Source organism: Heloderma suspectum, chromosome 6 (genome assembly GCF_057233095.1).
Source record: "Heloderma suspectum isolate Gila_16-S chromosome 6, 16-S_ref, whole genome shotgun sequence".
Classification (NCBI taxonomy): Eukaryota; Metazoa; Chordata; class Lepidosauria; order Squamata; family Helodermatidae; genus Heloderma; species Heloderma suspectum.
In genome coordinates, this window is record NC_139463.1 from 117,903,515 (window position 1) to 117,918,654 (window position 15,140).

General features: G+C 44.5%; 1 protein-coding gene across 1 annotated transcript; it reads right to left on the bottom strand.

Annotated features, from left to right (window-relative positions):
* Nucleotides 1-9,500: 9,500 nt before the first annotated feature.
* LOC146342814 (olfactory receptor 6X1-like) lies at nucleotides 9,501-10,424 on the bottom strand. Its single transcript, XM_084808008.1, has one exon. It carries the CDS (start codon nucleotides 10,422-10,424, stop codon nucleotides 9,501-9,503), a length of 924 nt encoding a protein of 307 aa, XP_084664134.1.
* Between the last annotated feature and the right edge of the window lie 4,716 nt (nucleotides 10,425-15,140).

Below are 15,140 nucleotides of genomic sequence, written 5' to 3' on the forward strand. Positions count from 1 at the left end.
TTATCACTAGAACTTTACCACGTACAAGATGGCAGGACCCAGCCCTGAAGGGCTCTCAATGTATAATTCAACACAGGGAAGATAGTAGAGGATGTATTCCAGTCACACATAGGGATGCTGGAGAAATTTGAGATGGACTATAATGAGCTCAGATTTCTAAGAATACAACTGGCAAAATCTGCTGTGGGGCGACCCCCTCAGGCCGCACAGAGTCCATGGACTTTGGGATTTTTATTTTTTTTTTTACTTTCCTGAAATTTATGCATATTTATTCATAGGAAAATTCAGAAGTTTCTGCTGAGGAAAAGTTGAATGGAAGGGGGGATAATATCCTAAATGTTATGTACTAAGGTAAATTATGTAAATTCTTATGAAACCTTTTATGTAATTATTGGTGCATTTTTCTGCATGACGGGGGGGACGTCTGTCTCTGAGCGGACAACGGAACAAAAAGCACCTGACAATCTGTGAAACACAGACAGATTTTACACAGATTACACAGATTTTACACAGATTACACAGATTTTACACAGATTACAGATTTACACAGATTTTACACAGTCCGTACATCCCTAGTCCCACACCTGTAGGCTTAGTTAAAGTCAAGTACAACTAGGGCTTGCTGTAGAATTTACAGAAAGATTGTATTTGGAGGAGGAATTTTGTGAAACCATTCAGGTGTTCTGGGAGGCAGTTCCAAGCCAGCAAGACAGCGGTCCTTTGTCACTATTTAGAATCAATTCAATAGGTAGGAACAGAACCACTGAACTACCGCGCTCCCAGTACCCATCCCATCAAGTTGGTTCAGGGGTATACCATGGCCAATGGTATCAAAGGCAATAGAGAGATCAGACAGAAGAAGTAAAGTCTCACTCCCCTCTTCCTGCTATGGATAAAGCTCATTATGGCAACGAAGACAAATTCAGTCCCGAAACCAGGCCTTAACCCAGACAGAAATGGGTTCAGATAGTTGGTATCCTCCAGCAATGTCTGCAGTCACACAGAATGTCCCTAAGAACATAAGAGCCATGCTGGATCAAACAAAAGTGTTGGGTAAATCCCCAATAGCTGGCAGATCTGGATACCCCCTTCCCTACCCCAGTGGGAACAACAGTGAACAACAACAAAACATTTCATTCATTCATTCATTCATTCATTCATTCATTCCAGTTTTATATGGCCCCAAAGCCAAAGCACTCTGATCAGTTCACAGCAGAAGACTTTTAACATTCTAGAATTGAAAACAGTTTTAAAACAAGTGAAAACACTTGACAATAAAACTGTGGACCTGATAAAAACACTAAGCTGCCCCATCGTATCTGCCAAATGCCAGGGAGTAGAGAAAAGTCTTAACCTGGCACCAAAAAATGGCAATGTCGGATGGGCCTCATAAGAGCATAAGAAGAGCCCTGCTGGGTCAGACAAAGGGTCCATCTAGTCCAGCATTCTGTTCACACCGCGGCCAACCAGCTGCCCAGGGAAAACCCACGAGCAGGACATGAGGGCAGCAGTTTCTTAAGTGTCCTCCCTAAAAATGCAGTGACCGACTGGCCAATAGTTGTCTCAGACCATCTGGGCATGGTTTTTTGTTTTCTCAGGAGTAGTTGAACTATGACTTCCTTATGGATAGTTCTGAGTTGGCTGATCAAGGAAATTTCTTCTGTGAACTTCTCTAAACCCAACTGGTATTGGTTTTGCTTCTTTGAAAGATTTCTATACCTCCCTTGAATTCAAAAATTCCCAGGTGAGTTTAAAATCAAGATCATCCTCGGATGGCCTTCTCTCTGCCCCATCAACCAGGACAGCTAGGCTGGTGAGGACGAGGGAGAGGACCTTTTCTGTGGTGGCCCCAACTCTGTGGAACTCCCTCCTTAGGGATCTCTGCCATGCCCCCTCTTTAATGAGCTTCCACCCCTCATTGAAAATGTGGTTGTTCAGGCAGGCATTTGGGGTGGCCTAGGGAAATTTTAGAAAATGATGTTTTAATGTGTAATTTTATTGTTTTTAAACTGTTTGTATTATTGTACATTGCCAAGAGTGGCCAGGTGACCGGCCAGATGGGCAATTAAGAAATTCAATAAATAAATAAAATAAAAATGATGCATAAAATACAATAACACACAACACAATCTACAATAATCAATGGAACAATTTACAGCCATAAAAGGAACTGTCTTAAAAAAATGTTTTCGTAAGGAGGCATTTCAACCCTTTCTTCAGCCAATGTTTAACATACGTATGTATGTGTGTGTGTGAATATGTGTGTGCATGCATACACACACTTTCAAACTTAAATATGTTGGCCATGACAATATTTATTGCAAATTTACAGCTCAAATGTTGGCTGGATTTGAATAGCCTTGCAGTCACTGTTTACAAGTTGTTCCACAATATTTAAATGCAACTCAAGCGAGATCCTTAGGCTCTGCTTAAGTGAAAATCAAGGATACCTTCTCTTATCAATTCCACTTTTCAGTATTCAGCGGGGGATATTCAGTATTCAGCAGTATACTTTGCCAACACCTACCTTATTTTGATTGATTGACAGATTGATTGATTGATTGATTGATTACATTTCTATACTGCTCTATGGCTGAAGTTCTCTGGGTGGTTCACAACAATTAAAACCATAAAGTACAAGGCAATAACATGCAATATAAAATGTGAAACTTTAAAACTACAGAATAAATAGAACCAAATAGAACCTAGCTGCAGTGAAAAGGTTTAAAATGCAATACCAGATTTAAAGCAGAAACAAACAAAAAAGCCTAAAATCTATTCAAAATAAAAATGGTTTCACCGGGTGCTGAAAAGAGCACAGTGTAGGTGCCAGGTGAGCATCTCTTGGAAGCTTATTCCACAACTGGGGTGCCACAGCAGAAAAGGCCCTCTTCTTAGTAGCCATCCACCTCACATCCTTTGAAGTCTTTGTTTCAGATTGTATAGGTGAAGGAAAGGAAAGGTTCCTCCTGTGCAAGCACCGAGTCATTGCTGACTCTGAAAGGGATGCTGCTTGCGCTGGCGTTTCCATCACAGACTATAGCGGGGTGGTTTGCCATTGCCTTCCCCAGTCATGACTACCTTTCCCCCAGCAAGCTGGGTACTCACTTTACTGACCTCAGAAGAATGGAAGGCTGAGTCAACCTGAGCCGGCTACCTGCGGCGACCCAGCTTCCGTGGGGATCGAACTCAGGTCACGGGGAGAGTTTCAGTTGCAATACTGCCACCTACCACTCTGCGCCACATGATGCTCATAGGTGAAAGGGTATGCAATTTAATATGAGTATGAAACCTGTGTCTACAAGAGATGCCACTTTGTTGATTCATGAGATGCTGTTTCTTGAAGGGTTTAAGTATATGTACATAAGTACCAGACAGAACATGGTGACAAATGTGAGATAGGAGTCACATGTGAAAAAGGCCTTGGATCAACCTGTGGGAGAAGGTACTCAAATTAAAGTGACTGTAATAAATGTATAGGAAATCAGCTAGAGGACAAAGAAACCCCATATTAAAGCAGCACTAGATTTTAAACTCATCAGTCCCAAAAAGCACAGGCCAATATTAAAACAGGCGCAATAGCATGGAAGAATTGGTAAATGTTATTGTTTCCCCAAAATGGGTAATTGCATACTATCACAGACTGAGGAAATATTAAGACAAAACCAGTGACCCAAGCCAGAGAAGCCAGGCAGAGGCAGTAACCAGTTAGTATGATCACTGCAGCCTACCATGACTTATTTAATCCATGGTGAATGGGATGTGACAAAAGTAAACCCAGTGACAAAAGTAATACTGGCCATCAACTACCATTGGTGATGTATGAACCCCCCACTTTCTGGTCCAGGCTGGGGGGTCTGTAGAGGGACCATCGGTGATGCTTGAGGCCCCTCAAAATCCTCCAGAGCTCCTCCGTGTCCAGGGCAGTTCGCGGAACAGCTCTCTGGCTCCCTATACAAGGCAACATGTTAATGGCAGCTGCCTTCAGCCTATCGCTGGGGAAAAGACAGATGCAAATGACATATTGGACGCCACTTGCAGCTGTAAAGCCCTGACTTTGACCTAATTGCAGCTGTTTACTGCTGTATTTAGGTCAAAATCAGGTCTTTACAGATGCAAGTGGTGTGCAATACACCATTTGTGTCTGTTTTTTTTCCCCAGCAATAGGCTAATGGCAGCTGCCATTAGCGTATCGCCTTGTATAGGGAGCCAGAGAGCCACTCTGTGCAAAACCCTCCAGAGCTGGAGATAAGTGGTGCCGTTCCGCCGTGGAATCCAGAGGTTGGATTCTTTGGAATCCAGACTCATTTGATTCTGAGGCGGAATTCTCTGCCCTCCCTCCCTCCCTCCCTCCCTCCCTTCCTTCCTTCCTTCCTCAAATTAATAATATATGGAAATAACAACAAAAAATGTGGGGAATGAAGGGGTAAGGGAATTTGGGATGGGAGCAAACCTCTGTTTTTCACATCATAATCATTCCAAACAGAAGTATTTCTAAATCTTACATAGGGATGTATGGATTCTCCACCGTCCATTCCAGTGGGGAATCTGCGGGGGGGGGGGAGTGATCCTTTCCTTTCCCCCAGAATCCTCACGAAGAGGCTCCACTCTGTGGCTCCGCTCTGCAGGGATTCTGCAGAGCCGAGGGCTGCCACTTACCTGCAACCAGAGCCCTTTGCCTCCATGCCGATCACCATTTTTTTTTTAAAAAAAGGTGATCGGCAGGATGTCCCCATAGACTTATATGCAAAATAGAGCCATGAATCTTGCGTAGACTTATACACAGGATTCACGGCTCTTTTTTTCATATAAGTCTATGGGCACATCCTGCTGATCGTCATTTTTTTTAAAAAAAGGCGATGGGCAGGATGTCCCCATAGACTTTTATGCAAAATAGAACTGTGAATCTTGCGTTTAAGCCTATGGACACATAGACATATACACAAGATTCACAGCTGTATTTTGCATATAAGTCTATGAGGACATCCTGCTGATGGCCATTTTTTTTTAAATGGCCAATGGCATGGAGGCAGCCATGCCATCCTGTGCAGAATCCTCCAGGAGAGGAGGTCCTGGGCTGTTCTGCGATGGATTCCTGAGACTGGATTCCAAAGAATCCGGCCTCATTTGAATCCGTGGCGGATTTCTCTAACATCCCTAATTTTACATTAAGTATTCGTGTGTTGTTGTCGTTATTGTTGTTGTTGTTGTCATTGTCGTTGTTGTTTTTAAATTTTATACTAATAACCACTCCTCCTAGTGATATTGGTTAAATACAGCCTGACATAGATGTGCATGCTTTCAAACTTTGCAAACAAAAGTAATTCTTCATACAACATATACTAATGGAACAATTATATGGGATATCATCATGCAGAAGACACTCCCACTCTGCTCAGGTAACGTGAGAAGAGGCTGGAACTCCAAATAATTATTTCAGTAGTGAAATACTTTGACCACACAAATGTGCTACAGCAGTATTGGTGTGCATAGATATGCGCTGTGTGGTATTTAGGAATCTTTCTGTGCAGACATACCTTTACAGATGCATAGGTGAACTAAATTTTCATCAGCACCATGATCAAACATTTTTAGCTATTACTAAAGATGGTAACAAAGCCCAATGTCCTTGCTTCAGACAAGCATTTGTGGAGACAACTGATACCTCAGGTACTACTGGAAGATCCAGCTCAGTAGTTCTGAGCATCTCAGAGTGAGATGAAAATAAAGGGGCCATGTAGTATGTCTTGGAGATCATAATATTCTGCTGTCCCATTTGACAGAAATGGTTGGCTTCAACAGCCATTTCAAAGCTAGGGATTGATGTTGCCGGGAAATCCAGCCCTTTGGGGTTCCAATGGATCCCTGAGGTGCCCCTGATGAGGCCTGCATTTGTGAGTTTAGTGGCGGGTAGGGATGGACACACTCACCTGTTGCCACCTCACCCTCTGCTTGTTGGACCCCTGCCAGCTGGCCGCCCCTGCTTGCACTGGGGCACCCATCAAACGGGCACCACGAGTGCCCATCAAGCCAGTGCCCACCTCCCCAATGAGCCACCACTGTGCACACAATGGCAGTTCATTGCAGCAGCGGAGGCATCGGGATAGGAGGCGAGAGGGAAGAGCCACAGCTTCTCTCTGAGTTCCCATCCTGCCACCACCACTGCCAAGCAACCATGCCTCTCTCTGCCTGGCACCAGGATGGGAAGCCTTAAAGGGGGCCTTAAGGGTCCATGTCAGCAACAGTACAGGTATAAAACCTTTATTGCTGCAGACATGGCCCCTTCAAGCCCCCCATTTGTGTAGATGGGATAGTTATGGAAAAGAACAAGCAGCCATATTCCACGCACCAAGCTGGGCAAGTGCTGGGGTCCATGGCATCCGGGGGGCTGAACCTAGGGATGGCGGAGAATTCCGCCATGGATTTCAGTGAGGCCGAATGCCAGTGCATTCAGCCTCCCAAAATCCATGGCGGAACGAAGCCCCCCTGCCCCCCCACACTGCAAAAGGCGGCACCTACCTGGTGCCATTTGTGCTGCTTTGCGAATGGTGGCCATGTTGGCTTCACGATTCACTTCACAATTTTTTCCCATGATAGGCTACGTAAATACTTACGTAGTAACGCAGGCCATTTGCATCCCTGTGGAGGCCGTGATAGCTACATACCCATACCTGGGTAAGCTTACCACCATGGGGAGAATCCGTGGGGGGGGGCGGGGGGCAGGCCATTCCGCCACGAATTCCGTGGCAGAATTCTCCGCCATCCCTAACTAGAATTCTATATTACCCATATCTTCATGAAGTATTGAACTGGCTCTAGATGGTGTCTGATTGTAAGAGAAATCTGACTGTATACACAGTAGACAGCTGATCAGTTGTGGCCAACATACTGACAATATACTTTGAGAGAATCTCTGAACCAGGGCACATGCCACATGCCTGCAAGTTTGCGCAAATCACACTATGGATATGATTTTGCACAAGCTGCAATTTTATAATTTTTATAAATTTTACAGCTGTGATTTTGTGCAGAGTAAATAAGTATTTACATAGCCTATCAAGGCAAGCCAAGCCAAGCCAAAAAAAACAAAAACAAAATGGCGTACGCAAATGGCGGCGGCTACGGCAGCCGCCATTTGTGTTCCCTATTTTTTTCTGTTTTAGCCTATGTAAATATTTACGTAAGCTATTGCAGCGGGAAAAAAGGGAATGCAAATAGCGCCCACTACGCTATTTGCATTCCCTTTTTTCGCTGTAATAGCCTACGTAAATATTTACGTAGGCTAAAACGGCGAAAAATAGGGAATGCAAATGGCGGCTGCCGTAACCACCACCATTTGCATACGCTGTTTTGTTCTGTTTTTTGGTTGCCGTGGTAGGCTACATAAATACTTACGTAGCCTATCATGGCAGCCTGGCTGGACGCAAATGGCGGCCGCTATGGCGGCCGCCATTTGTGTCCACAGCAGCCCATCTGCGGATGGAAATCCATCTGTGGATGGCCCTGGCCAGCTGCTCCACGGAGCCACCGTGGAGTGGAGCCAGCCGGGCAGGATTCCGGGAGGAGGACCGGATCACCTCCCCCCCGTCGAGGATTCTGGGGGGAGGGATGGAGCGCCTCCCCCCCACCACGAAAAATTCCGCGAAAAGGTGAGTTTCGTACATCCCTAATTCTAGTTCTTAAGAAACACTCTCTCAGACAAGAGTTGTCTTTTTGTCTTTTACTACAAAGTATCAGCGTAACAGTACTAAATACAAGAACTTATGCATGTATGCATGCACATGAAACATCGAACATTGTTCTTAAACAAGGCTTCTAAGCAGAGTCAAGCATGCTTGCTCATTCTCAATGATAATCAATATCAAGCTTATCAGGTTGATTCTACAGGTGACCCTAAAGGATAGCTTCCACTGTTGTGTGTTTAGAGTCTCCTTTATCTACTTTTTGGATGCTATAAAATATGTCTAAACTACTTTTTACTACAGTTTATATTTCTTATCCAAGAATTCCAAAGATAACCTTTCTATTCTAAATCTTCATATGCCTAAATAAGATTACTGAATTTTGAAGTTTCCTATCAAGATTAATTTGCATATCAACACACTTAGCTAAACATTTTAGCTTCTTTTGACATGCTATAGGTATGTTTTTGACACAAACACGTTTACTTGACATTATCCTGTCTTGTGAGCTTGTTTTTCTTACATATTTATGGTCTCCAGTGAGGCCTTTTGGTAACTTATCTGATGTCCCGTCTGACCTAATAACTTCACGATACTCTACTAAGTGAAAGTCGTAAAGCTAAATTTATGACACTTCCTTATCTGTATTCCTGTCTTAGTAAAAAGAGATCTGTTTCTAATGGCCTGGTATAATTGTCTCTCATCTGGCAAACTTCAGAGACAAGACATTTTAATTACTCTTGGGTGAGAAGACCATACTGGGTGATATTAGGCATTAGAATCCCATTTAAAAAACAAAACAAAAACAGAATATCTTCGGAGGCATTTTATAGAATTTCCTAATCAAGCAGCAGGGGTAAGATCTTGCAAACATGAAAGATTTGCTTCATCTGCCACAGGCATACATGGTCTAATTTGCATAAATTAAAAAAAAATCTTTAAAAATGTGACTTATTGAACAGCAAGGTGGGCCATCTCACAGATGAGTGAGATAGAATCCCAGGGACAGAGCTGGCTGAAACTTGCTGAGCTCTACCCCCCTCCCCAGCATCCCTATGCAAAGCCAGGAGGTTACTCAAGGAAGGGTATCCACTCTCAACATGTGTGTGGGGGCATGTGTGTATGTGGTGGGGGAGGGGAAGCAGTTCAACTCACACTAGGAATATACCAGAAATTCATTTCAGTTCTTCTTTTTTTTAGATTTACCCATTTCACACCGCCAGGAACTGAAAGTTTATCTGAATGCGATTTGCAATTGAAGCCCATACATTTCCAAGCTTGAAATGAACTCTGGGTACAGGGGCCAGAGGGGAGGCATTACAAATGTGCACATGAGAAATGTGTACTTTAAAAAATGTGCACTTTGGAAGAATGCACAGAAACACACTTCAATCAATGGGAGAAAATGCATCCATTTCAAAAATGTGTACAATTGATGCATACTTTGGGGGCAAATACGCATGAAAATATTCATGCATTTTTGTGCTCACAATCTAATACGGACACAAATTGGAATGAGCTTAATGGTGAAATTTGGAGAACGTTGATGAGCTTGAGTTTTTCTGATTTGCACATCCCTAACTCACACTGAAACATTCATAGAATCATAGAATCATAGAATCATAGAATAGTAGGGTTGGAAGGGCCCTACAAGGCCATCGAGTCCAACCCCCTGCTCAATGCAGGAATCCAAGGAATCCATTCATGTAAACATAACTGAAGTGAGATACATTAAAGCTGAAGATAACCTGGAAAGAGTCTACTGCAGGTTGAAAAGGTGTCATAGGAATGATGTTGCAGGAATTTTGCTACATCGCTTCACTTGACTATAGCCTTTCTTAAAGCAGATTTCACCTCTTTGTTCCGTATTGTGTATATGAAAGGGTTCAGCAATGGGGTCAACACTGTGTTGAGAACTGAGATCACTTTGTTGATGCTGAAAGAAGAACGTGCTGTCGGTTTTGAGTACATGAACAGTACAGCTCCATACAAAATTGTGACCACTGTGAGATGGCAAGCACAAGTGGAGAAGGCTTTCTGTTGTCCCTTCCTGGAGGGAATTCTCAGGATGGTTGAGATAATGTAGATGTAGGAGACCACAGTGAAAAGAAAAGAACTTGGGATGATGGTGACTGTTCCCAATAAACCTAGGAATTCAATGAGGCTGGTTTCAGCACAGGCCAATTTCAAAATGGGGCCGATGTCACAGTAGTAATGGTCAATGATGTTACCAGCACAAAATGGCAGCTTCAGAAGCAAAGCTGCCTGACTGAAGATGATTACAAATCCCAGTAACCAAGACCCCAGTGCCAGGAGAGAGCAGAGCTTTCTGGTCATAATTGTGGTGTAATGCAAAGGTTTGCATATGGCAATGTATCTATCAAAGGACATGGCAGACAGTATGAGGAACTCAGTGATGCCGAGGAAGAAGTGAAAGAAGGACTGCACCAGGCAGCAGTGAAGGCAGATGGTTGTCCTGGCTGTCAAGAAGGTTTCTAGCATCTTAGGGATGACAGTAGTTGTGTACCAGATCTCGAGGAATGAGAGGTTGCTCAGGAAGAAATACATTGGGGTCTGGAGCTGCTGGCTGACCCTCACAATTATGATGATGAGCCCATTCCCTGCCAAGGTGAGGATGTATATGATAAGGATGAGCACAAACAGTGACAGATGCCATTTCTGAAGAGTTGGGAAGCCTAGAAGAATGAATTCGCTCACAGATGTCCCATTTGCCATTCTCATAACTTGGGAAGAAAAACATGCAAATGAATGAGTAAATAAGCACAGGGGTAATAAGATCAACTAAGATACTCCCATGAGAATATAGAGCAGGGGTGAACCACCAGTGGCCTCCATGGCCCTGACCCCTACAGCTGCTGCAGAATCCCCCCTCCCTCATTGATGTCCCACCAGTTGAACTGTTGCTTCCACCCTTCCCTGATCAGCAGTGAGGGAAGGGGGATCTGGATCAAGATTACTGGGCTATGCATGTGTACAGCCTTAGGCAGGCCATCGCTTGCACCACGTGTAGGACTGAAGCGAGGATAGGATGAGTGTGGCCATGCACATTCCACCCCTCAATCATCCCTGCATCCTTGACCATGTCATAGACCTTCACACATTGAGAGTCTAGTTCTGTATAGGGGCTTGCAAGGCTGTTCAACTGACTCAGCTCTAATGAACCTTGAGAAGGCAGGGTTCGCAGTCACTGGGCTTATGTATGCAAGCTGAACATGCTTACAAGCCCTTATGGAATCATAGAATCATAGAATAGTAGGGTTGGAAAGGGCCTGTAAGGCCATCGAGTCCAACCCCCTGTTCAATGCAGGGATCCAAGTCAAAGCATCCCTGACAGGTGGCTGTCCAGCTTCATCTCGAATGCCTCTCCAAAGGTAATTGGTTCCATTGCCATATTGCTCTAACAGTCAGGAAGTTTTTCATGAGGTTCAGCCAGAATCTGGTTTCCTATAACTTGAGCCCATTAGTCTGTCTCCTGCACTCTGGGATGATCGAGAAGAGATCCTGGCCTTCCTCTCTGTGACAACCTTTCAAGGGGATGGACTATGTGTCAATTTCTGGTTCCTTCTGGTTCTCATTTTACCAATCTTAAATGGGTTTACCTTAAAACTTGAGAATTTATCTAATCTTAAATTCAATTCATCCCAGTCTTTGAGGATATTTGTTCTTAAAGTTTGCATGAAAATTCACAAGCATTTTTGCATACATTTCTCCCAATACATGCATTTTTGTATGCATTTTTGCCTAATGCACTCATTTGCTTCAACTTTCAAGCAATTTCCCTAATACAATGCATTTTTGAATGCCACCTTCCCTAACATACACATTGTTCTAAGGCTTTCTTGATTGGAATACTCGATTACAAAATTCGGAGAAGTGCAATTTTCAAAGAATAACTGAGTTTTGGTTTGCAGAGTGGTTCAAAAGTGCGAAATTAGGTAGGTTCACATTATGCAAACTCAACAATGTGCTCCCCATCCCTAGCCCTTAAACAGACTTTCACCCTCAGTACAAAACTGTCTATGAGGTAGCTGGGGCTATAGGAATACTTGGAAACAAGGTGTGCATCCTTGCACATCTCGGTTCCCCACTTTAGAGTTAGATGTGAATGTGGACAAAGACCTGTATAGATCTCTATGTGTGTGTATGTGCATGTGTATATGCATCTGCGCACAGTGTGATCCCACTCCACCCCCAAAAAAACATTCCATACACCCCTTGGGGCTGAAAAGTTGTGCACCCTGATATTGAAGTATAGACAAGCAGGTTAACACAGGGGTCATTCGGATGACCATGCTTCATCTGCAGCATTTTCAAACAGATGTCATCATAATTGAGAGTATCCTGGTTCTACCTAGGGATGTACGAAAGTCACCTTTCCACTGATTATGTTTATGGTGGGGGGGCATTCCATCCTTCCCCCCGAATCCTCGACGGGGGGGGGAGGTGATCCGTTCCTCCCCCCTGGAATCCTCAAACGGCCAGCTGTGCTCCATGGCGGCTTCGCGGAGCAGCTGGCCAGGCCCAGGCCAGAGCCGTCCACAGCCGGATTTCCGGCTGCGAAGGGCTCTGGGTAAAAAACAACAACAACCCGTGTACACAAATGGCAGTGGCTACAGCCGCCATTTGCGTTCCTTATTTTTGGCCATCTTAGTCTACGTAAATATTTACGTAGACTATTACGGCGAAAATAAAGGGGAACGCAAATAGCGCCCACTACGCTATTTGTGTTCCCCTTTATTTTTGCCATAATAGTCTACATAAATATTTATGTAGACTAAGATGGCCAAAAATAAGGAATGTAAATGGCGGTGGCCGTAGCCACCGCCATTTGCATATGCGTTTTTTTTTTAACCCAGCCGTGATAGGCTATGTAAATCTTTACGTAGCCTATCATGATTCTGTAAAAAAAAAAAAAAAAAACACCCTCCAGACTGCAAATGGTGGCGGCGGCAGCCAGTTGGAAGACCAGCCGCCGCCAGAGACAGAGCCGCCACCACCCGGAACATCCGCCCCAGGTAAGTATCGTCCCGGGGGGGATCCGCGGGGGGGGCAGGCCGTTCCACCACAGATTTCGGGGGGCTGATTGGACTGGCATTTGGCCTCACTGAGATCTATGGCGGAATTTTCTGACATCCCTAGTTCTACCTGCATTTCAGAGATGTTTTGAAGGGCACAGTGTGTTGATCCTTCAAAAGATGGGACAGTCTACTTAAATTGTCTTCACAGGGAATAAACGTCATGTGACAAAAGCATTATATAAATATCAAATATAAATTCTGTATTTGTTGTAGAAATATAAAATCCATTATTCCAGAAATTTAGCTAAAATGCTCTTCCCTTTTGCTACCCTATAATAAATGTAGTTAGTTAATAAAGCTATGGCCCATAGCTTTTTATACCAATCTAGTATGTGATGATGGTGTCATACATTTTAAATGGCAGGCAATAAATAAGTACTTCTTTCAAGTAGGGATATTGAGGGAGTTCAGGAAGTAGGGATGGTAGAGAATTTCTCCCCGAATCTTTGGGGGGCCGAGCGCCAACGCACTCGGCCCCCTGAAATTGGTGGTGAAATTCTCTGCCCCCCGCCCCCCCCGGGATGGGACTTACCTTTGGCGAATGTCCCTCCTGGCGGTGGGTCCCGGTGGCGGTTCGTCGGCCTTTCGTCGGGGGCGGCAGCTGGTCTTCCGACCGGCTGCCACCGCCGCCATTACAAAGTGTAAAAAAACCCACACACCCCGTCATAGGCTACATAACGATTAACGTAGCCTATCACGGCTAGATTTCCAAAGTCAGATTTCGAAAGTCAGATTTAAATCTTTACATAGACTACCGGGACCAAATAAGGAACGCAAATGGCGGTGCCCATAGAGCGCTGCCATTTGCGTACGCACTTTTTTTCCCCCCAAAGTCACCCGTGATAGGCTACGTAACGATTTACGTAGCCTATCATGGCTGACTTTGGAAATCTAGCCGTGATAGGCTACATTAATCATTACGTAGCCTATCACGGGGTTTTGTGTTTTTTTTTACACTTTGTTTCGTGGCCGGGGAGACGGGGCGCTTCTCCCCGGCCTGAATTTCAGCCGGGCGAGGCAGAATGGCTCCCCCCCCCTCACCTGAACTTCGGGGGGAGAACCCAAGTGCCTCCCCCCCACCGTGAAGCACCCCTGCGAAAAGGTAAGTGACTTTCGTACATTCCTATCAGGAAGGGGGTGGAGTCTGGTGGACTCCCCCCCCGCCACACACACACATTTGGCCTCCCAGACTCCTGTCTATGGACTTCCACACTTGCCCGACTCAGCACATGACTAGATGGGAAAGTGTGGCAGTTTCCGCTGGTTCCCTGAGCTGCCATTTTGTGGAAGAATGGTGGCTCGTTTTTTCAAAAATGGAATGTTGCGTAAATGGAGGCTGTAAAGGGGCCATTTACACAACATTATAGGCAACATAACATTCATGAAAAAAAAACAAGCTGCCTTCCCCCCCCCAACAAAATGGTGGCTTGGCGAGGGATTGGGAGGCCGTGCGCTGCTTGCCATGTGCCCACGGACCACACAGTGGCTCACACAGCATGGCAAACAGCAGCGGGCAGGTGGTGCACAGCATGGATTGAGGTGAGTCCATACATCTCTAATTTCAAGATCTTCTGACTAATTCTTTCTATGTACATTTATCTGTTCATATGCCAAATGATCTACACATTATCCAGCCAGTCATTCCCATCCCCAATAATGCAGTAGGCTGACAATTATACTCCCTCCCTCCTTCTTTGTAAAAAGTTATATATAATGATACTTACATAGCAGATCATGTGGTGAGTGTAGTAGAATTATCCAGGAAAAATATGAAGTGTGTTTTTCCTCCAAAACAAACCTGTCCCCTAAGATTAGCTGCATCAGTGTCCTCTCAAATCTTCTGACATATTATGAATATGAAATGACTCAAGGCTCCCTTGGTACCTCCTTAGAAGATTGTTAAAGTCATCCTATTCTTTTAAACTGAGAGTGTCTTGATTCTTTGTACAACAGCTGTCAACAGCAGCATCTCATGCCTTCTTCACACTTCAGGTATGTTTGTTCTTAAGGACATAAGAATAGATGTCCTGGATCAGACCAAGGACCATCTAGTCCATCATTCTGTTCACATAGTGGCCAAACAGCTGCCCACAGGAAACCCACAAGCAGGACATGAGTGCAAACAGCAGCAATCCACCCATGTTCCCCAGCAAGTGGTGTACATAGGCATACTGCCTCTGATACTGGAGGTGGCATATAGCCATCAGGGCTAGTACCCATTGATAGCCTTTTTCTCCAGGAATTTGTCCAATCCCTTTTTAAAGCCATCCAAATTGGTGCCCATCACTACATCTTGTGGTAGTGAATTCCATAGTTTAACTATGTGCTGTGCGAAGAAGGACTTCCCTTATCTGCCCTG